Here is a 24,493-nt window from a genome sequence, read left to right as displayed (position 1 = left end):
AACTCTAAATGTGATTCATGAAAAAGGAGAAGCCTCATTACCAGGCTTCTTTTCGCTGCGCGGCTCTTGTTAGTGACGTCATTATTGATTTGCTGCCTAAACATATGTTGAAACTAAAATATGATCTCGTTGCATCATGGGGCCTACGAAAAAGTGGTGACAAAGAAGAAGCCTGGGGACGAGTCTAGATAAGAAGGGATATCCAACTGTGTCACCACCTATCTAAGTGCTATTGAAAAACATGAACCTAGTGTTAATGAACATGCAGAGAGTATGCCTTGCGCATGCTCCAGGCCCCTAGATGCGAGCTTCATTATCATACTTTGCATTGTTCGTGTTTCGAATGTTTACGATTTTAACGTAAAAATGTCCACCGTTTGAACGCTAAATATGATATCAGATGATTGAATTCTTTCTCGAGAGAGTACTGCAGGCTTTATGAGTTATTGAATATTGCTTATGTTATGTTTTTGTGCGCCATGTTGGTGCATAAATACGGATTAAAATGTGAACGGAGAACATGTTGTTTGAGGTTGTGCTATTAAAATGGCGGCGATATTTCAGTACACGTGTCTTACTTACTGAATAACTAGACATCGCGGGTATCTCTGTTCAAATGGTAAGCAAAAACGGTAGCTGCTGTATTTATTAATCACTATTAATGCATTGCTTAACCAATAGTGCAACAAATTAGTAATTAAATTAAGACTTAAATTTGATCAAATTACTCATATGTACAAAAAGGTAAAATTTGGAGGTCGTTGTTTCAGTTCCACAGGCGATGTACCGACGGTCTGAGAATAGAAGTATTAGATGCAAAGCTTAGTTATCTCATTCATGTATCAAGAAAGTTTACCAAAATTGGCGCTCAAGCTGAAATTAGGCATCCTTAGGAGGTGGGTTTGCAAAATGACTGATTAGTCTGGCTAGAAATATTATTCTTATACTGATCTCGTTAGCAATTGGCACTGCCTTTTCAGTAGTTGTTAACCAAGGGTCCCTGCTCCATTCAGTACTAAGAGGTTGGCAATCGTACAATTGGAAATATAATAATTTTGTAAACAAAATGTAATAAATAAACGATGCGTTTGGTGCGATATTTTTTTCTTTTTCGGAAAAGCTAGTCGTTGTACCGGTCAAATATCCTACAGATCAGAAAATATTAAGTATCTAGTATTCATCCAGAGTATTCTGGACCCTCTCAAAATTGGCTCTCTCCGTAAAAAAACATTTTTAGTACTCAGTTTAGTTGTACTAGAATATCAATTTGCATATTTGAATGGGGGCCGTGATCTCACTTTTTTCTTCAGGATTCCTCGAGGATGTATCGTGAACACAATTAAGTTGAGACATAGAGGAGATAAATGCTAGTTAGGTGTAGAATAAAACAGCTGTAAAATATCCCCAAATTCGATATTTTTGCTTTTGATGATAGCCTGTCATGCTTATTTAAATAAGGGTAACGACTTAATCAAAACAATGGCCCTGGCCCCTTGGCTTTATAGTTCCTGTAATGTTTCTTAACTTTGTTAACTTTGTTAAGAAACATTACAGGAACTATAAAGCCAGGGCCAGGGCCATTGTTTTGATTAAGTTGTTTTTTTCTTTTTCTTTTTTCTTCAGGATTCCTCGAGGATGTATCGTGAACACAATTAAGTAAAGACATAGAGGAGATAAATGCTAGTTAGGTGTAGAATAAAACAGCTGTAAAATATCCCCGAATTCGATATTTTTGCTTTTGATGATAGCCTGTCATGCTTATTTAAATAAGGGTAACAACTTAATCAAAACAATGGCCCTGGCTTTATAGTTCCTGTAATGTTTCTTAACTTTAGGATCTATATCATTGCTATTATTGCTTTTCTCCAAATATAATATACTTTTTGTTATTGATAAGCACTAGAGAAATATAAGGGGCTGTAAATATGAATTTCAAATAAGTTTATCGCAATCATTGTAGACTCTACGCGCCGGTGATTTATGACAAATGGCCAGTGGTTAAGCGCATGCTCAATACAAAATCTCTGCCTGTCGTGTTAATGAGCTTTTCCATTTCAAGGAATATTTTAATGATTTCATAAGATATGATTACAAGTCTCTTGGCCTCAATTAGTTGATTGATAATTTCACAATTCAATGTCAGTCGGTATGCAAAGCTCCTGGCCACCTTGACAGATTTGTAAAGTAATCCAATAAGAACCAATTAGGATGGGAGAATGTTACTATCTGATTGACAGGGACTTCACTACCGAACTAGCTAGGCAAAGAAATGCTTTAGTGTAGACAAAAGCAGGATGAACTCAGCCTAGTTACGAAGTTCGGGTCAATAAAAAGTCAGATTCTTGCATGTTTGTATTGCTGGTCACGGTAGCGCGCGTCGCACGATGAACGTTGTATTGGTGGTCACGGTAGCGCGCGTCGCACGATGAACGTTGTATTGGTGGTCACGGTAGCGGGCGTCGCATGGTAAACTTTGTATTGGTGGTCACGGTAGCGTCGCATGGTTAACTTTGTATTGGTGGCCACGGTAGCGCGCGTCGCATGGTTAACTCCGTGTTAGTGTGGACGGCTGGATCCGAGCGAAAACGATAGTATGGACGCGAATTAAGTAACGCGTTTACGGCGAATCCGTATATTTTTGAATCCGTGTTAGTGTAGACGACTCCTTAGTCTATACTGATCACCACAAAAATGACGTTGGTACAGTACACGATTTTTGGCCTTTGCTTGCTCAAAGTTCTAAGGAACTCTCTGAAATAGTTGTCAGTGTAGGCGTGCCAAGCACTTCCAGCTAATGATCCACGGGCTGTCAGCAATAACACACGCTAATAAGACGAGGATTCCTTAGGCTAAGTTCTAACGTCGTATTATCCATGAGCCGTATTCAATGCAAATACATGCAAATCAAAATGAAACAATAGACTTGATTCATTTGCATGCATCTGCATTGAATACGGCTCATGGATAATACGACGTTTGAACTTACCCTTAAAACTTTAACCGTTGTATTATATTGATTCAACCTAATTTCCACCTCCCCAAAGCCACCCCTTGAAATAACCAGTGATCCCAGCAGCTTTCTTGGTCTCCACGCGTTCGGCGAGGGAGGGGAACTCCACGTGGTTCAGGGCAAGGTCGAAAAACAGCGGTTTGCACGGCACTGGTTGGAAGTCTGGCGGGAAAGTGGTCACGTGGGGTTTCTTGCTGACCAGTGATTGGTCGACGTGATATACGTCTAGACGCTCCGCTAACGTCTGACAAAGAGGTGAACAGGGGTTAGTATGGGCCGACAGAGATGGTAGCAGCGACTACGCCTTGTAAACTAGTATGCACTTTTCATTGCTTTTCTTCAACAATCAAATTGAAACTTTATAGCATAGCCCCTCCTCCCATGTCAAGTTTACCGCCGAAAATAATGCATATATAAAAATTCCCCACGTCCCCAAATGTGACAGAACGTCAAACGTTTCCATGTCGGGTTTGTGTAGTTATTACGTGAAGTAAATCAGGTAGAAGAGGATTCGCAAGCTGAATTAATAAGATCTAAGGCATAGGAAGGCGCCTCAGGCAGCCGCCATACAACTCATGTCTGACCACGGATCACAGCTAAGATCGAAATTGTTGGTTTTGTGGAGGGAGAAAAACCGTTGAACACGGAGAAAAACCCTCGGAGCAAAGGCGAGACTAACTTACTCAACTCGAATCGAACCCAGAACCCTGTGGTGAGAGGCACAGGCACTTGTACAGAATAAAGCTCTGCCGACTGCGCTACCTATGTACTGTAGGCTTCCCCCAACAATTCCTAGTGCAACAAACCTTGTCTTCGATGGTAGCACTTGCCAGCTTGTCCGTGATCTCTTCACTATCTGAAAGAGTCAATACCATTCAAATAAATACCATATAGTGTTATTGATTCGCTTATTGTGGCCTGTCAGACAAAGCAAAACAAAGGAAGGGGAAAGACAGAAAAATGAACAACCTTCTACAAGAAATATTTATCTTTTACTTAATATAAAACATGTTATTCTTCTACTTATTTATATATAACTATTAGTCTAAATTAGCTTTGAGCTAATAAAGGTATGTGGTTATTTCCTTATTCTCGTAGGTGAAAATATCATATAATGTTCTTGTTCACATATATACCCACCAAGAATACTCGAAGCATGCGCAGAGCACTTTGAGCCACGTGACAACGATGCCAGATCTTGTAGTCGGGATGCCTGCTGCTGTTGAGTGAGAAAGCTGAACGTTATCTCATAGTCCTCCCCCTTACTCATATTCAAGCTCCTCTCTCTTCTTAAAAGTATTAACATCTTTAGTGTTAGTGCCAAGAGGCAATTATCATTGCCATAGTCATCATTATAATCATAACCATCACTGCCATCATCATCATTATATCACAACAACATCATCACCATCATCATCGTGTCCTCCTTCTCCTTTATAATCATCATCATCAACATCCTTATCATCACTGTCATCATAACTACTGTATAATCACCACAGCCATCATCATCATCATTATTATAATCATTACCACCACCATCATCATCATTATAATAGTCAACTATAGTCATCATCAACGTGTTTACAGTCATCATAATCATCATTGTTACTGTACCACCACCAGAATCACAAGCATTTTTATCACCACTATCACCATCAACAATAAAGCCATCATAATAACTATTATCATTATCATCACCATCAACCCACCACAATCATCCCACTACCATCATCATCATCATCATACTACCACCATCATCATCATCATTATCCCAATGCCACTATAAACATCATCATCACTATTCCATCACCATCATCCCACCGCCATTATCTCCACCATCATAACCATGAAAACTGCCAGGTGTAATAACATATATCTGTAAATGAAGGCTATCTGTCAAATGTCAATTATTTCTATCAAAGAAAGAATTCACACAAAATACACTGTATACTCACTTGTGATTGGAAGTTCTGGCACTCTCTAAAGTGACTGATGGCAGAATTTGCATGACTTGTCACACGATCATACAACACAGCAGCCTCACGCCATTTCTTGGCCAAGAGATATGAGTGTGCAATGTAAAAACATCTGTAATACACAAGAATTGATTCAAAAATAAAATAAAAACATCTAAAAAACATCTTAACCACAAATTACTTTGTCAACATTTAGGATGTATGTAACTTTCAATCGTGGTAACCCATAGACATTTATTAAATTCTTAGTGCATTCAGGTCATTTTTATACAGCAGTAAAAAGTATTGAAAAGCAAAAATATCTCAACAATTTGATCCATTGGGTGTTTTCTTTAGGTGGCTCTGTCAATTGCCATTTTGTTATTGTAGATAGCACGAAATGCAAACACACTAACCACTCAACATTCGAGATAACCTGGCAAAGGTATTTGAATAGGTGTTTGCCAGAAGGCTAAAATACAAGTTGTTTAATTCAATTAGATGTACATAGGAGCTCTACAGTATATAGAGAGAGCAGAACAATATGGTTGAAGACCATAGGATGCACTGTTAATGTTCAAAATGCTCACCTGTACGCCTTGTATTCTAATGTCTGAGCAGCAATCTCTTTAGTGAGTTCCAGATCGTCTTCCACACTGTGGAGCTCACTCATGTCTGATAAGTTCTAAATAAAGTTGTAATGGAACTAGTATCATTGGCTAGCAATTAAAGGCTGTGGTGACCAGGAACAATGTAAGTTAAGATGGAACTTTCCGCATTGTGTACAACTTCAATCATGTACAAAAAACCTTGAGAAATATTTATGTCAATTTATTTAATCTAGATTAAGGGGGTAAGAATTCTCTCACCTGTAGTATAATGTCATAAATCCTGACCATGTCTTCAGGCTTTGTCAGCTTCTTGTTTGGAAGAGGCTCTGACCCGTTTGCAGTGTCCTGCAGGTTAGCCGGTAGCTGGTTCTTCATGGATTCCGCAAGCAGAAGGTAGCGTTCTATTGTCTTGGTCAACTTGAGGTAAGTAACGTAAGTGTGAAGAAACTGAAGGTTGGCAACTTGTGCTTCTGTCTTCTGTGACCTGTTTTTACCTGTAGACTGGGGGTGAAGGGTTGTGTCAATATGTAGGAATGTCCAGTAAGAACTTGGAGTCAATATTGGGGAATACATACAGTCTACAGTATAAAAGGATAAAAGAGTGCCAATGTTGTCTGTATTACAGCCTAGCTACAGGAATAGCTACAGTACAATACTATACAAGTATGTACAGTATTGTACTGTATATATAATAAGAGCTACAGTACAGGAGGAAACTACAAGACAAGCTGTAGAATAACTACAGTAGGCATGAATCAGGGAAATAAATCAATTAATACCAGGTTGAAATACTTTTGCTAATGTTTCAAGCATTAGCTCTTCGTCAGAGTGATGAAGGGCTAACATTTGAAATGTCAGCAAAACTACTCTGTTTTCACAGAAGAATAAAATATTAAACCACTTCTATCAATGTTGTGTTGATTTAATTCATTTCCCTACAGTAGTAAAATTATCTAAAAGCTTAAAACAAGCTCTTCTCTCAACATATTCCCCTTTGTTTCAAATTGTTAACCATCTATACATGTACTTTAAGCTCTTCACTGACCAGATCTCCTTTGAGGTCATCCTTTATTGCTTGCAAAGCATCCTTGCACTCTAAAAGTAAGTCCTCATACAGCTCCATGCGCCCGTCAAGGTCCTCTGCCCGGTCAAGCTCTCTAGCCATCTGTTGGGCATGGAGTATAAAGCCCCGCACCTTCTCATTCCTCACTGGGATTGTGCGATTGCACCACACAACCTCTGTCATGGCACCAGCTTCTTTCTCGCGGGTCTGAGCTAGAACTTCCTGTGATCATTGTAATAATATGTCAACTTTTTGTTGACAGAACGCTCTACCTTACACACTTAAAAATGTGTTGTCAGTAAAACTGTATATAGATAAAACCTCAACTCCCCAAACGTATATTGTAACAGACACACTATTTGGCTCAGAGGGTGCCCATTATATGTAATGGAGGTTATCCTGTAAAAAGTGAATTAGAAAAATATTACATACAAAGATAAAATTTGTGGAGAGATAGGAATAGGGGGCCTTGTCCAGAAGCAACACCCTTTCCATATTCTTTTACTTACATCAATCTTGGCGGCAAGTACTGGGTCCTGCACACCACCTGCTGAACAATGCCTCAGCTGCATGAGATCATTAATGTCTGTGCCACTCTCCCCGAGGTTATATGCACAGTAGCGGATATTTGGTGTTATTTCCTCTACCCGTTGTAGATACATATTTCGCTGCTCCTCAGAGAATGCTCCAGCTAGCCTCTCATAGATGGTCCTGGTGAAGAAAATGTATGCTAAGATTTCACCTTCTTGTTTTTAACAAGAATCATTAGTTTAAGTTACAGTACAATGAGATATACAGTAGAAATGTTTTCTTCTGTCCATGTGCATTGTCCTTTACATACTGTACACCAATGTAGTGTACAGTATAAAACACCCTTTCTTACTCCAAACAGAACTTTAAAATTGATTGAAAAACTGCATGTTTTGAATGAATTGAATGGAAAAGTAGTAAGAAGGTGTTCCTTGGGAAAATGACTCAAGTCGAAGAACATTCTACACATGTTTTGCTGCTCATTTTTTTACTGGTCATGCTGAACTACTGTACTGTATGTCTTACCTAGATCGGCCAAAAAGCTCTAAAGCCTCTTTCCAGTTTTGTAACTCAAAGCTTACACTTCCCTTCATGTAGGAGGAATAAGCCTAAAATTAAAGTTATCAGGTAAGCCATAGCAAATCAAAAACAGCAGAACTACAGTACTGTACATCATGATCTATTAAACAATCTGTCTGAGGAGAGAAGGCAGATGCTGTAATGTACTGAACAGACAGTAGTCTGGGCAGTGTCATAGTACTGTGCATGTCATTGTCAGTCAGTGTTTACTGTAGGCTTTTAATTGTCTACAAACAGTTGAACTTTAAGCTGTCAATGACTTGTTAAATTAATAGACATTTTATACATATTTTATTGAAAATTATGTTTATTGACAGTTTGTGGTATTTATTTAAATCTCCCACATGTATGTACCAAAGGCTCGTAAGTCAACATTAGAATTTGAATGAAATTCATTGTGCCCGGGCTATTGCAAAGCTCTTACCATGACACTGCCCCTTTAAGAGGGGCCATAACCTGAAACACCCAAGCAGCTGAGCTCAGTTAATGTAACGGCTAAAGTTTGCCAATTCGTTCTAGGGCAGTTGCCCATGTCATAAAATGATATGAGTGAAGAATTTTATTGTAGTAACTTATGTTGTTAACTAAATAAAGTTGAAAAAAGATCTAGGCTTCTGTTTACTGTTGAAAAGAACTACATGATTTTTTTATTGGAAATACAGTGCAACCATATCTCACCTGGGCTTCTAGTTTCGTTCTTGCATCACACATGTCCCCGTCACACAAGTTCTCAAGATCCTGTGCATGTTTGGAAGCCTTCTGCAGCCGTCGAATCAGATGGAATCTTTTTCTTGGCTCAGTATTGGCTAACAGCTTAAGCTCCATGGCTTGACTCCATGCTCTTTCGGTGTCCATCAGAGGAATGTGCAGAAACCTACAATTTATTATGAACAGTAGGGTGATAAAAAACTGTGTTCATTTTGGATGCTTGCTTTCCATTTTACAGATATAGAGCCGTCTCTGTAGAGCCATTTTTTTAAAAATTAGCTCCACCTTTCAACAGTACAATTAAACCTTGATTTAACGAAGTGCCAAGGGACTGGGGAAATCTGTTTAGTATGTCGAGGGTTTGTTATATCAAGGTTCTGTTCCATACATTTTCTGTAATTTTGACCAGGCTGGAGGAAGGAGATTGTTTGTTATACCAAGGACTTTATACTTAGTAGGGCTTCGTTAAATCAAGGTTCCACTTTATTGACCCTTTTCAAAAGGCATCTTAGGATATAAAGTAACATATTTCCAAGAGAAGTTGACCCAGCACTATAAGACATGTACACTTTTGCTTGTTATTTAACTTACACATCATCCCCCCCCCCCCCCCCCCCACACACACACACACACACAAAGGAAACCCCTATATCTAAGATTTAATTTGCCATTAGGATCTGTTAAGTATTTCATAAGCTTGGGCCCATATATAAACAGAAAAAATGAGAGGACTTTGTACATTGTTCTTCACTTGTGTTGCAAACTGAGGGAAGGTCTAAAGGTGTCTTGCCATACTACTGTAAGTCAATAAACCTACTTGACATCTTTGACCAGTTCTTTGGTGAGTTTCTTTGGTTTAAAAGCATGTCTTGAGCCATGTTGGAAATGAAGGGTCTTGTAAAGTCGCCTTAGCCTTCTAGCACAATATTGCCTGTGTATGATTAAAACATGGATAAAAAATACTTGATGAGTGAATACAGAGTAGTCATCTGGCTTACATCTTAGAGGCAAGGATTGTAAAAAAGTCAGCTACATGTCAAGCACATTTGATCATGTCTCACAATGTTAATACAGTACTTCATCTCATATTTCACCTGTATCGCTGATAATCTCCATGCCGCAATCCATGCTGTGACTGATTTTCTTTAATCACAGGTAAAACTACCACAAGTTAAAGAGAATTTCTACAGATACTGTAAGCTCATTTAGCCAAGAAAGCATCCAGTGGTAAGTCAGGCAATCCTGTAGATAGATATGTTCACTACAAGTGGGGTGTATCAATAGGAGACTTGCGCTAAGAGATCATGTGACTGTTTGGGTGGCAAACTAGCGCGCGCTTAGGCATTTAGAAACAAAAAGCAACTTATTCAGTGCTTATGAAAAAAAATTGCGCAATGCATTAGACATCACTGGTACAATCAGTGGTGAGTTAGAATCACCACAAAATGATCACCGCAATTAAAAAATACGGCATTTGAACAAAAGACACGGAAGACGTGGAATGGAATATTAGACTAAAATAGTGTAATCAAAACTGTATCCATGCAGAGTTTGTGAGTTGTTGAGTAAGAAACCATCTCAAATCATTCTAAAAAACTAATAATAATAACTCTTTTTATAGTTAAGATTCCAAATCTAGGAAGAGGAAAAGATTTGGCTTTGAAAGTGACGTGTCCTTATACGATCAGCTGTTCCAACGGAGAAAAAAAAAACAGTGAAAGGAACTTGGGGACATAATACCCCCTGGAAAGAAAGCTTCACATGATTTTTAAGGTTTCAAACAGGAGGACAAAACCTAGATATAAAACAATGCGATATAAAGCAGTTTTAGCTGAGGTTTGTGAAGGTTTTGAGGCACGGAAAACAGACTATCGGAACAGCCGGCTATCATACCAGATTTTTAAAGAAAATATTGGAAAAGCATAAATATAAATAACGGCATATTGTAAGGATACTTTCTAAAGTAATAACGCTTGGTTGGTTTGGATCCCCTGTAGCATTTTCGTTTGGAATTTCAGAGTTTTCTACAACCATGTGTTCGCTCTTTTCTTCGGCGGGCGCCATCTTGGAAATCGGAGAAAAAGCCGCAGGGAATTATGGTCGTAGTTTCCAATCTCCGCGCAAGATCAGAATCTCGTCCTGCAGCTTTACACAGCAGAGGTAGCCTCCAGCCTCCAGGGGGTCGTTTCTCAAAACTCCCGGTAATTACCGGGTCCGTCAGGGTACCGGGAGAGTTTTCGGGATACTTTTCCGGGCGAGGAAGATCGTTTCTCAAAGCTAGCAGTAGCGTCCCGGTTGTGTACGGGTTCCCGATAAGCAAATTATAATTTCCAGAGTCAATGAATAGATTGGATAAATAATTATTAATATCATTGTTACTGATTATTTGTGTAATTCTCTTCTAATACTTCATTGGGTTTAATATTTCTATACACACTGAAATTTAAGAACACTCGTAAGTTACTAGAATCGGCTAATTGGTGGCAATTCAAAATTAATAAAATGTTATACTTCAACATATGTGTTTTTTACTAGGCTCATCAAACATTTTCAGCCTTCCAAAGATAAGAACGGCCCAGTCACAGCTTGAGATTGGACGTTCTTATATATAAGTGTGTATCTTGAATTAATTAAATGGGATTTTAACTTTCTAGCAATTAGCTAGAAAACTGCGAACAGCAGTTCGGTGAGCATTACATATTTAACCATAGGTAGCCCCGTCGGCATATTAAATGGCTTTTCGGTGCTGGGGGTATTTGAGAGATGTATCGCCCCATGACAGGTTCTCCAATAGGGTTCTGGATTCCGGATCCTAGTGTGTGGATTCCGGATTCCATGTGGGTTTTTTCTCGTGGATTCCGGATTCCAGCAGCATGGATTCCGGATTCCATATCTCATTTTTTCATGGATTCCGGATCCCATATCTCATTTTTTTCATGGATTCCGGATTCCATATCTCATTTTTTCATGGATTCCGGATCCCATATCTCATTTTTTCATGGATTCCGGATTCTGGATTACCTGTCATGGGGCGAGATGTATGCCCACGTGATAAACTTCTTCTAAACTGTGTTCCGAAGCCTTCGTCTTTTTTTATGGTAGCATTTTGACTAAAACCATTAAACATTATCTTTAAGTTTAAGCAAGGAATCATCCACAGGGGATAATTATTTCACATCGGATCCTTTGCCTTAAACGCGGTGCATGAAGCAAGAATCATCCACAGGGGATAATGATCTCACATCGCATCCTTTGCCTTAAGTGCACCAGTCCCTTAGATTCAACTGAGGAGTTCCAAATAAGAAATTTCAAAATCGCTCAAAATTGGTTTAAAGTTAGCCCCTGGTTCTCTTATCATGTTTAAAAAGTTTGAGTTACATACAATAAATATTTTTCGAGAAATTCCGAATTTACGATTTTGCCTATAAAATCGCCGATTTGGGGGCATTTTTCACCTTTCGTACAAAATCGCAAAATATTCTTTGAATATACGCGGAATTAAAAATAGCGATACAGATCCTTAGAAAGGAGTTGATAAGGTATAAATCGAGTGGTTTCTTTACTTTTTCCGGAAAAAAAAGTATATTTTATTGCTGTCTAAACATGTCAATAAAAAATGTCGACTTGAATAATAGCTTAAATTTGGGGCTTATAAAACCGATGGTACATGGATTTTCGCAGAGATTTTGCACTTTAAGCAAACATTGGTGTTATTTCTTTCGGTTCAGCAAATAAAAAATTGGGGGAATCAAATTCCCGAATTATAATAAAGCCGAACGCAACCCCATGTCGGGCTCAAATAACACGCGATTTTCTTGACAGCCGTCTTTATTAGATACACATACCTGTTTGTACAGGAGACAAACCACAGATAATAAACTCTACCCTTACTGTATACTAATCTCAGATGCTGTATAATTGTCTTGGTTCATCCTTGGAAGTTACTGGAAGTCAATAAAGACATTACAATGAAAAATATTTGCTATTTTGTACAGACTTCAGTTCAGAACACCTGCCGGAATGGCAAACTTTGAAGGATTTGTTTGGGTTTTAAAGTTTCTTTACGCTCAATTGAAGTAAAAGATATTCAAACACGTCAGTTCTTACCCTCTGCTAAGAGGTTTCTGGGAGAAAAGCCGATTTGTAAGATTAATTTCAATGAAAGGTCAAGTACTTGAACACGAGTCTGGTTTCAGATGACAACTGATCAGCGGTCTACCAGATGAGAATGCATGAATTTGCAAAGGAAACCCGTCCGTAGCTGTCCGTAGCTCGGAATTCGGCTTTTCTGAGAGGGGACGAGTAAGGCGACGACGAGTGAAATGAGTTCTCTAATAGAAATCTGACTACCCCCGAAAGAACAAAGAGGGATTTTTTTATGCCTTTGCAGTATCTTCACGGGACTTTTATTGTCGGATTTGGCTACGTACCAGGGTTATCTAGCTTATGCTTTATAGTTTTGTCTACAAATAGCACGTCAATTGGGAACCGAAAGTGGACCCTCGGCCGCTGTGGGCGCACACCCTGCATCCCCCATCCCCCCCCCCCCCCCCCCCCCCCCCGGAGCATATTTTGGGAAGTCCCTATTTCAACTCAACTTCCCGTTTCGTAGACTCGACTTATTTATCGCGCACCTCTGCGCTTTCCTTATATTAGTTTATGTTTTTTCCGATGTTTGTGTGTGTGTGTGTATGTGGGGGGGGGGGGGGGGGGGGGGGGGATATGCGACGGAGATTGATTTTTCATTACGGACTTTGCGCAAAAGTACAGACTAGCTCACAGGCTAAAACATCCCTCGCATTAAAACAATGTCAATCAGCATTATATCTTTCGTTTAGCGAAAGTATTATTTTACCCCTCAAACACGGGGAGTAGATCGTCGTCTGTATCGGAATCATAGACATGTTCATTCAATCTGTCGCAAGCTCCAACTGATTTTGTAACCCTTTTCCAGGCAGTCTTGTTGGCATTACACAGTTGTTGTTCTTGTTATATCAAGCAAAGTAGCCAATAACGAGTTAATGTTCTCACGGCAATCTACGATTGTGCTTGTGCAGAAGGGAAGTAGCCCATAGAGGGTTACTATTCTAACGGCAATCAACAGTTTACATTGAGTTAACTGACAGCTCATCAGTGGTTGGACAGAGTGATATTTGTTTTCTCTTGCTACAAAGTAGCGAAGCAGCCCATTTAAAGTCACTATTCTCACGGTAGTCGCCGATTTTCCAGCTACCGATTTTTCAAACTACTTCAGTCACCTGGAGCAAGTCCGTAATGAAAAACAAACTCCGTCCCCTCGGCGACCAGCAACAACGGCACATTTACCCTAGGGACTCCCACGCAAAAGGTAAAACCTTTAAAAGAAAAAGTCGACAACAACGCAGATTTATGTTTTTTAGAACGATATTTCGGCTGGCCAATACCTGCCTTCTTCAGCTTCAGGTTATAAATGAGTTACAATGGCATGTTACAGCTAGTATATGTACAAAGTTCATTGATGATTAACTAACAAAAGGTAAAAATAGTAATTGAGTAAGGGGCGACTTATGGAAGATGGTAAATAGGGTGGTGTGGATTACTAAGTAGCTAAACGGTTTCTTCACATATGTTTGTGTATTAAAAAAAATAAAATAAAAATAACCCGGTCCGCCGAGGTCTGGTCCGCTTAGGTCCTGTCTTCATTTTACAAAGACCCGCTCCCATTATTGATAAAAATTTCTGCAGTAATCAAGCAGTGCTCATGCGCACACAACTAATATGCAGATAAACGTAACGTATACAATTTTTACTCTTACGCCTAAGTTCTTTACCAAATCATCAGATGTTTTTAAAATAGACAAACAAGACATGATATCGCCTTTTTTAAAATATGATTTTCTAATAAAGAAAGACTAGGACTCAAAACGGTATGTTCTTATCGGGATTAGGATACCTGTGGAAAGTCACGCATTTTCATCTGGCAGACCGCTGATCAGTTGTTGTCATCTGAAACCAGACTCGTGTTGTAGTACTTGACCTTTGCATTGAAATTAATCTTACAAATCGGCTTTTTCCCTAGAAACCTCTTGGCAGAAGGTAAGAACTGACGTGCTTGAATACCTTTTACTTCAATTGAGCGTAAAGAAACTTTAAAACCCAAACAAATCCTTCAAAGTTTGCCATTCCGGCAGGCGTTCTGAACTGAAGTCTGTACAAAATAGCAAATATTTTTCATTGTAATGTCTTTATTGACTTCCAGTAACTTCCAAGGATGAACCAAGACAATTATACCGCATCTGAGATTAGTATACAGCAAGGGTAGAGTTTATTTTCTGTGATTTTTCTCCTGTACAAACAGGTATGTGTATCTAATAAAGACGGCTGTCAAGAAAATCGCGTGTTATTTGAGCTCGACATGGGGTTGCGTTCGGCTTCATTATAATTCGGGAATTTGATTCCCCCAATTTTTAATTTGCTGAATCGAAAGAAATAACACCAATGTTTGCTCAAAGTGCAAAATTTCTGCGAAAATCCATGTACCATCGGTTTTATAAGCCCCTAATTTAAGCTATTATTCAAGTCGATATTTTTTATGGACATGTTTAGACAGCAATAAAATATACTTTTTTTTGCCGGAAAAAGTAAAGAAACCACTCGATTTATACCTTATCAACTCCTTTCTAAGGATCTGTATCGCTATTTTTAAATCCGCGTATATTTAAAGAATATTTTGCGATTTTGTACGAAAGGTGAAAAATGCCCCCAAATCGGCGATTTTATAGGCAAAATCGTAAATTCGGAATTTCTCGAAAAATATTTATTGTATGTAACTCAAACTTTTTAACCATGATAAGAGAACCAGGGGCTAACTTTAAACCAATTTTGAGCGATTTCGAAATTTCTTATTTGGAACTCCTCAGTTGAATCTAAGGGACTGGTTCACTTAAACGCGGTGCACATTCGCATAACAAAACACATCAGCGTACAGAACGCAATTTATGTGAAAGAGGCTATGATTTCTGCGTAAACCCCATTTCCTTACAAACAATACGTATCTTGCAGAGATGAGCTGACTATTTCCTTAAAGACAATAGAGATATCTTGCAGTGTAGAGCTGGCCATCCATTTTGCTAACCGAACCATCTCTTTTTGCGTTAAGGTTACAAGAAATGAATACCAAATAAGAGTATAGGAGAGTGTTGAATAATGTAAAACAAACTGCCTTTTAATAAAACCGACTGTTGGGAGACAACTGGGGAATGATTTGTAAAAGTTTGAGTATCTCTCAATTGTGTTCTTCTTCAATTCAAAGAGAAGAAAGGGCAATATGTTTGAACGGTAAGACCATTTATACTTCTAAGGGTGGCGATGGTCCGTAAAAATTCAAAGTTTTTATTCTCGAAGTTCACTTACAATTAACTACAATTATAAAACATTTTCCTTGATGAGATTTTTTATTTGATAAGTGGCCCGCCTTTTTTCCCTAAAAGCAGCATTTTGTAATGGAAATCTCGGTCTCCAATTGTTATTTTCTGATCTCAGATTGCAATAGAAAATCGATCTCAGATTTCAAAAGCCCTGATATCGCGATCTAGAAAATCTCAGGTTGATTATTCGCCACTCCTGTTCGATAGCTAAGTTTATTACCTGTAAAAGGACACTTTAAAAGAACTGAATCACACACTTGTATTGTTTGTTACTATAGAAAAGGACAACGTTAAAATATCTATAGAAAATGTGTTCTTGTTATCGAGTGTAGAAATCTCTAAAACAGTAAATCCATCCCGTGTATGGAAAGATTCTTTGATTATTTTGGTTGGTAGAAGACCAAAGGAAACATTACAAATTAGCCAGTCTATTTACCTTTTTATTGTATCGCCAAGTAACCGTGATACACGCATTACTCTATCTGACCTTACCCCTTTAAATGAAAAGGCCTGAAGGGACAGTCAACTGTCGTTCTTTATACTTAGTTGTGCAATGACAATGACCCCATAACGATGATTTGTTTGCGGACAGGTGTACTTCATATGACCCCATGACACTTTGGTCTGGTGCAAGAACCGGAAAACGGTCTTGTCTTTCGGGAAAGCGATGTTGCCTTTTTGGAAACGATATTAAAATCCAAACAACGTCCTTGCTTTCGGGATTTTCTTTCAGGGATTAACGCTTTTAAAAAAACGTTGGGACTTTTTTACATGGTATTTTCACATTGAATCTCTCTCGCATCAATTTAACACAGTATCATGAGCTTAAAGTCCTTCGAACGTTTCCAATTTCACTTAAAAAATTGCAAGTTGCAGAAATATGATACACAGGGCAATTTTTCTTGTTACTTGCTCTAGCGGATGGTTTGTCAGGCGTGGGGGCTGCGCTCTCATAGGTATCATATGGAAAAAGCATCGAATTTAAAGATTCGTTAATAAGGAATGACCCGCTTTTTCAAAAAAACAATCGGGCTTGCTTTTTCCTGCTAGCAGAGGCATCTTTTCTCTGTGGTTCGCTCTGTTATGTTAGAAGAGAAGCTTGCTTTAGGCACCGCGGTCACTTTGAGTATAGCGCTTTATCAATTTTTGGCCGCGAAATATCGTCCGAAAGAAAAGGCCTTCGTAGTGGCGAGTGCTCGGAGAGACCGCTGCCTCTAGAGCGTGCTCCATACTCGAGGGCAATAAACGGATCTGTTCCGCAAAATATCCGTTCCGCAGCACGTTGTTTTGCTGGCTGGAAAGATGTTAGACCCCTCGGTTGCTGGGGAAAAGTCGTCCAGAATGGTTTTGCTGCCAAATTTGTTGAGTCGAACAAGTTGTGCTGGGAATATTTTGGGGGCGCTGGAGCGGATGCTTGGGGAAAAATTCGTCTCATAGGTAAAGGGGCAATTATTCATGTGCTAAAATGCTTAACCACTTCTGCTTCTGCTGGCTGGGGAAAAAAAGGAATGGTTCCTCCTGGGAAAAGGAACATATATATTTTTTCCCAGGAACTTTTAAAATGGTTATTTTCGGCATCAGAACATATATGCCGTTTTAACGTGTTTCGGGGAGGTGCCCTTGCATACGTAGTCTCGACGTCCTGAGTATCACATGTACCGTCTAGAGTTGTTTACCACTTCAATTAGCCTGCTCTAAGACGGTGATTGAAAGACAGATAATGATATCTTTCTGTGGAATTGAGCTCGAAAACGAGGAGGTTTTGTCAGGTCTTTAGGCTTCGATTAAGATGAATTTTACATTTTTGCGAAATTACCTCAACAGATTTTTGGGAAAAATTATATCCTACTATAGACTTTGTTTGCTACATTTCAATGTGTTTTCCGTGTTCCACAGTTTACAAAAATCCGCGGGCGAAGACAGGGAAAAGCCTAAAAAATCCGACATGTCTATTTTTAATTCTCTTAGGGATTTCCCCGCGATGTGTAGAAAGATCTAAAGGAAGTTCTGATTCGACCCAGCGAAAGTCGTAAAATTGAAAGCGCAAAGATTCGCGTGAAAAGCGACCGGTAATATTCCTTTTATTGCTCAAAATAGAAGCTTTCTTTTTTAAAACAGTAGATTATTGTCCCTTTATTTTCATTGTGAAATGTGTATAGTGCCTCGCCGAAAGTCTTTAGCGCTTCCGTGATCAACACCAAACCGTCTAGTATGCCTGATAAACTACAGCAATTTCTCTGAAACGATCATATTTTTCTGGCAGCGGCGTGATATTATAAAGAACTAATTATTTCCTGCCTAGGGAATGTTAATCATGTTGTTTTCCTTACGCTGTCAAGATAATAAAAATAGCCACAGTATTTTGACCTTGTTTCGCGGTATTTGAATTAAAGTATCTAAGTATCCGAGCAACATTTTTAAAAATGAAAAATTATAATTCTTATTCTAATAACTAATTCGATTGTATGTTATGATTGGTAATTTTAAAGTCATTTTTTAAATAATAAATTAGCATGGCTATATCGGTAAATGTTATGGCGTGAATGGGGTGGGAAATTGTAATTAATAACATTATCGGACAATGACACATATTAGTTCGATACTCCTATTCATACATCTTCCAGAGTTGTGCGAATAGTGAAAGCTGCAGCACTAACTGCAAATTGATGTTAAGTCGTCTGAAAACCCCAGGACATTGGCACAAACCGAAAGGTAAAGCACTTTTACTTTGAAATGCTTTTCATTTTTAACAAAAGGATCCTTTAGTTGTGTTTTCTGTTCTTCCCTTCACATTCCTGAAAAGGGAAGTTTTTGCTATAAATGAGTATCAAATTCAAAACGCTTGTACTGCACATTTCAAATGACAGTTTAAGACATATGTATTTAATATAAAATCTTAATATTAAATCTACATCCTGTGGCGAATGAATTCTAGAATACAATGAATTGTCGGGGAAGTTTTATGCCATATTTGAGAAAAAATATCTTATTTATTCTGTGTTCTTTCCCAGATAGTTTAATAGTTCAAAATATATTAAATAAAAACATTCATTAAGCGGATCCCAAAAGGTTTCCACCGATTCCCGAATTTTGGAAAATGATCTGAATTAGGCTTCAATTAGGAGAATGATTTTTAGTCATTTCTACTCCGAGGGTTCGATAACTCGATCTTCCCACTAATACGAACTGACTTCGAGTTCCCTGGAGACTAATTTTAAGTCATATCTACTCGGATAACTGGAACTCCCTTGTAGGTTAACCACAGGTAGCCCAGGCTCTGTCAATGAGTAATTTGAACCGACCGGCTGATTGAAGTTGTTACTTTATGCAAGTATTCTTCCATATAAATGTAATAAATTCAATCCAACGTGATGTAGTACTTGTAATTGTCTATTATTTCCACGTTTAAGCGATTTAGAGCGCATTTGGGGCCGCTTTACATATCAAAAAAATTTAGCCAAAAATTGTCATTTTTGCCACTTCCATAAAAGGAAACTAATATATTCCTCATTTGGAAAAACCTGATGATTTTTGTCATTTTTAAGGTTACCGTACCGCAGGTGCTTTGTAAACTTTATGACTTGTAATCAGAAGAGAAAAAGAGTTACTGTGACCATCTTTGGTCGATGGAGAAAGTTTTGGAAAAGAATCTAAGATTTCTCGGTACCAGACCCCCAAAACGACAGCGTTTTCTTCATATGGCGCTGTTCGGTGAGATTTAGAATTCCCTCTGTCACTCCCACTAAGGAAAGAAGTGGGTTAACTGTTTCTTTGTTTTCCTTGATGGATAATAATGTTCCGTTGCATGATATAAATACACTGTAAAGGTCTTCAATTGGTGCTTTGCGCTACGGTCACTTAAACTGGGCTCCGATAATCGACTTTGAATAAAGAACATCATAATTCTTCTTATGTTTATCGATAATGAGGATTTAATCAATAATGATCTTCAGTAAAGTATAGCATACTTTCCATCAGCTGTATTTCATTTAAATACTTGAAAACAAAGAGGGAACAATCTTTCATTTACATTATTATTCAATTGCATTGAATGGCTCATGGAAAATAGTAATAATTATTATGATGATGATTTCAAAATATGATGATGATGATATAATATAATATAATATAATATAATATAATATAATATAATATAATATAATATAATATAATATAATATAATATAATATAATATAATATAATATAATATAATATAATATAATATAATATAATATAATATAATATAATATAATATAATATAATATAATATAATATAATATAATATAATATAATATAATATAATATAATATAATATAATATAATATAATATTAATTATATAATTATCATTATCATCATTATCGGAATTATTATGATCATAATAGTTTTAACCATCACCATCACCATCACCATCACCATCACCATCACCTTCACCATCACCATCACCATCACCATCACCATCACCATCACCATCAAAATAGCCATCAGCATCAGCATCAGCATCAGCATCATCATCAGCATCATCATCATACTTTTTTATGCGTTGTCTAAAATTAATGTGGCTTCCATACGCTTAGCTATGATTTTGACTTTTGTTTTGCGCTTCGGTATCGCTGTAGCAGGAGGTGGGGCACTGGGGCGCCATTCTATGAATAGGCCATTCTAGCTATAAGCTTGCGCGCGCACTCACCATGGGAACCTAGGAACCTACCTCAACTACCGGCATGCAGCGCGCGCTTCGTTTGATGTAAGCTTAAAAAAGTGCGCGCTGGATTCTGGTAGTTGAGGTAGGTTTCTATGGTTATGCGCGCGCAAACGTATAGCTGGAATGGCCTATTGAATTGCTATTATAGACAATAGTGTTCCCCTCCAATATTAAATACTATGCTACGGCACTGAGAATCCATAACCCCGTATCGATATCAGTAATTTCCGTGACGGGAATATTCATCTTGTTACTCTATGAAACACTCGCATACAAGGTAAGTAATCTTTGAACAAAGTTCATATAATACATGCATGCATATGCCTTAGAATTAACTTTTTATTCAAGATATTATGACAAGTCCATTGATGATTTATGTTGACAAATTATTAAAATTCTTCAGCGTCTGGCTCTGTAAATTCTAAGTGATAGGTTTGGATATTTAAAGTGTTGCACTGCCTTAAAAATTACAATATTTTGCAGCTTAATCATCAAATTGTTATTAAATTTTGATGGTGGATCTGTAAATTGAGTAAGAATTTAAAGCTCCGCCTCTCACGGTCTCATATTCCCTTTTAGGTGTAATGATAGCTGAAAGTAATGTTTAATTTCCTGAATGGTGCGTTATTGGATGATATCCCAAAGCGCTACGAAATTTAAAAGCTTCGAAGCGCTACGAAATTTCCCCTCAAGACCAACCAAATAATATAAGTGGTAGCTCAATTATCATAATGTATATAAAATAAAAACAAATATGACTACAAATGCACACTGCTTGCATGAATATTGAATACAATTACTGGGTCAGCTCAGCGATAAATAGCGTGAAGCCCTCTTTTCTGCGCTGATATTTTTATTGGATGTGGGTATAAACATAAACAAAGCAAATGTGATCGCTTTAAAAAATGCAATCTTTTATTTACACCTATTTCACATTTATCTATTTCAAATATGGTTGCACCCGGGGAATCCATACGAAGTAACCCTTAGTGCTTCATGAGTATCAAATAAACTTAGAAGTTTAGAAAGCTTTAGCATTCTTGTTTGTACCACTAAACGTACACACGGCTTTCAGAGACCAAGATTCGGCCATTTATATGCTACCCATGAGCCACTGCGGGTTACGAGACATGGATTATCGGATGCAACCAGTTTAGGCACTAGTTTCATCGCCTTGCATGTTCCTAAGAGACGGACTATTAGACAAGTCGTGCATGTTTTTTAGTTTCTTGGCTTCAAGACGTGCATGATCTTTATAAAAGTTTAGTATGCATTTCTATTTCCTGTCTGGTTCGGGCTGCATGCTTTTTTTCAGGCTTTTCATCGTGTTTATTAATCCTTATCCCCCCCCCCTCTTCACTTTTCCAATGGTCTGTCCCTAAATAGTGGTTTGGTTGTTTTGAAAAACAAAATGTACTTGTAAAATGACCTTTGCACGAAAATGCTAAAAACTGGTATTTCTTTTAATCAAAGCGGAGCTCATCAACTGGAGCACGCCAAGAACGTTTCGTTTTTAAAGGTTTTAAAAAATTTTTAGGAATGTCAATTCGAAAATTTTTCTCATATCCGCTTTCACTTCAAACTCAAGAAAGCATATTATTATTTCCCAAGGCAGAAAAAGTCAAGAGTTTTAATATTAAGAGGGTTGACAGTTTTCTATCAAGGCAAGTTTGTTTGATGTTGTTTGATAATTAAGCTTTTGTCATGAAAAATGCAAAGAGCTTCATCTATTATTTTGCCACTTGAAACAGCACGTCTGTTTCTCACACAATTTCCTTCAAACGAATAAATGATAACCAAGGCGGGAACGCTTTTTATTCCCTAAGACAGTCATTTTCATATCTAACAAAATATATATTTATATATATACGTTTATTATATATAAACGTGATCCTCACGTCGTTTGTGCCAGTTCACTCGCTGTTTGATTAACTTGTCTTTATGATTATTTAGAGAAATAAAACCACTTAACAAAGTTCGATTTTTTCAAATGGCAAAAATTGTAATGTTAAGATGGTCATTGAATGACAAGAGGCCCATTCAATCACCCCCGCTTCGTCATAGCATTAAGGACCCCTATTCTTAGGAAAAAGTCGGTTCTTGCACAGGACACATTCTATGCTTCAAACGATGTTTTATACCAAGCATTTTCGAACGAGATGAAGCGAAACAACATAACAATGGGTCTTAATAAGACTAATTATATTAAGACTTTTTATGCCGTTTTTTGGTTTCGTGCTCTTAACTACAAGCTGATAAACAAACCTAGAAATAATTATCAATACAGAATTATGAACATGGGACTCATTATTGTCAATTACCAAACTTTAAAGTCCCACGCTGTTAATATGGGTGAGCGAAAGTGCTTATTATAAACATAATCGGTTCTGAAGAGGTTATGCGAGTAATTTCCCAAGAAAAGAAGATCCGGAACAAGGGTTTAACGATGAAAAATAGTCGAGCAGAGCAAAGCATCATACCACTAATTCAGCAGAGATATAAAAAGATTCAATTGAGGTAAATATAAGACGTGAAAATTAATACATAATAAATTTGGATTTGTAGTTAAGAAAAGATGTATTTTTGGAATATAAACCATTTTTATTACTTAACTTGGATTTGCCTATCCTACGATTTTTTTTTCTTCTCTGCAATTTGTCTATCTTTTCATATTCTCTATTAAATATTGACGATTAGGCATTAGCACAAATTTCATTGTTTTCATGTTTCGGTAAAATATTTGCTTTTTGTTGAGATGTAGGTTGAAATTTGCAGTCAGAAGTCTTGATTAACGGAAAAGTGAAACAATGGAAAATAGCATAGATACTGGGGATTTTGAACGACATCAAAAGATATTGCGTTGAATTTGACATCCTCTCGTTCGTAACTTTTCAATCATTTTCTTTCACACGTAGTAGTAAAAGTGTCAGTTAAAGATGCATGTCTTTGCATCGGGAGTCGATTTCTGATACCCGGTGGTACGATTTTGATGTTGAACTTTCATTGAAAATTTTTGTTGTTTTTGTTCCGATGATTGGGCAAGTTTTAACGTTTTGAAGACCAGTCTATTTCGACTGCAATAAAATTAATTGAACCGACATGATTCGCTTCCGAAGAGTGTTTTTTATTTGTGTTACCATTATTCAAGACAGTTAATAAAAATATTTTTTATCCAATACCTGCATGTAATTGTACATTGTAATTTTATTTGTAATTGTACTTTTACTACATGTAGTTTTAGCTTCGAGATCGTTTAGATAAAAATCTAGATTATAGTATTGTTTTATTTTTCTATCCTTAACTTCTACCTTTAATTATGTGTTCCGATTTCGCAAAAAAAAAAAGAAAAAGAAACACTGGGGAAAATGCTTTCTTGTTTGGGTCAAAAGATTTTTTTAAGATAAAAATCGAATCGAATGAACAAATAATATTAAATGAATATATACAGTTTTAAAATAAACTTCAATAACATTTTTTATTATGGCCTTAGAGAAGGTGGAAAAATAGAAAAAATTCAAACTAATAGCATTGGGATCCCCTTCCGCTGGATGACGCATCAGTGTACATCTCACATTACTTAGCGTCATACCATTTTGGGTAAAATGAAACAATACATTTATCCAATGAACACGAAAAATAAAAGGTAAATAAATAAAGGTAAACAAAATAGCAATTGCTCACCATGGAAACTTGCGGTAAATGATGATTTTTGTAATTTGTTTACACAAACTCAAAACTTTTGCATGACGGTTTACCGAAAATCTTCTTTTAATAAATCCTCTTGCACCACACTTTTACTACCCAAATTATGTTTACCAAAAATAAAATTATCATCTTTTTACTGAATTTATTGGTTTGAAGTTCCTTTTTGATGATTCGACTTTTAAATTGGGGTAAATTCCATAGTAAACAAGAATTCGGTAGAAA

The 24,493-nt window shown here is 37.3% G+C and overlaps 2 protein-coding genes and 2 long non-coding RNA genes across 7 annotated transcripts in view; 3 read left to right on the top strand and 1 right to left on the bottom strand.

The window, feature by feature from the left end:
* The first annotated feature begins 180 nt into the window (after positions 1–180).
* LOC125557383 lies at positions 181–1,785 on the top strand. The gene is made up of 3 exons (XR_007305253.1): positions 181–619; positions 771–896; positions 1,624–1,785. It is a non-coding gene; the product is annotated as an uncharacterized LOC125557383 (long non-coding RNA).
* A 248-nt stretch (positions 1,786–2,033) lies between these two features.
* LOC5503891 (signal recognition particle subunit SRP68) lies at positions 2,034–10,569 on the bottom strand. The gene is made up of 13 exons (XM_032372120.2): positions 10,413–10,569; positions 9,552–9,618; positions 9,275–9,388; positions 8,428–8,623; positions 7,696–7,778; positions 7,149–7,350; positions 6,622–6,861; positions 5,835–6,077; positions 5,556–5,650; positions 4,966–5,098; positions 4,151–4,229; positions 3,817–3,866; positions 2,034–3,254 (listed from the first exon to the last, which is right to left on the bottom strand). The coding sequence occupies exons 1-13, from the start codon at positions 10,519–10,521 to the stop codon at positions 3,024–3,026; spliced, it is 1,842 nt and encodes a 613-aa protein (XP_032228011.2). The 5' UTR covers positions 10,522–10,569; the 3' UTR covers positions 2,034–3,023.
* A 3,438-nt stretch (positions 10,570–14,007) lies between these two features.
* Positions 14,008–14,829, top strand: LOC125557600. Its single transcript, XR_007305335.1, has 2 exons — positions 14,008–14,532; positions 14,696–14,829. It is a non-coding gene; the product is annotated as an uncharacterized LOC125557600 (long non-coding RNA).
* Positions 14,830–18,452: 3,623 nt separating this feature from the next.
* LOC5503884 (G-protein coupled receptor GRL101) overlaps positions 18,453–24,493 on the top strand; it is a 44,069-nt gene continuing 38,028 nt past the window's right edge. For 2 of the 4 annotated variants that reach the window (XM_032372106.2, XM_048719958.1), the window contains exon 1: positions 18,453–18,575. The gene's annotated coding sequence lies outside the window, so the exon portion shown is untranslated. Of the gene's footprint in view, positions 18,576–20,558; positions 20,844–22,650; positions 23,084–24,493 lie in introns of those variants that run through there. The other 2 variants (XM_032372109.2, XM_032372108.2) reach the window with 2 other exon arrangements.

The sequence above is a fragment of the Nematostella vectensis genome, chromosome 12 (assembly GCF_932526225.1).
Source record: "Nematostella vectensis chromosome 12, jaNemVect1.1, whole genome shotgun sequence".
Classification (NCBI taxonomy): Eukaryota; Metazoa; Cnidaria; class Anthozoa; order Actiniaria; family Edwardsiidae; genus Nematostella; species Nematostella vectensis.
Note: the sequence above shows the minus strand (reverse complement) of the source record. Positions and strands in the feature narration are given on the sequence as shown.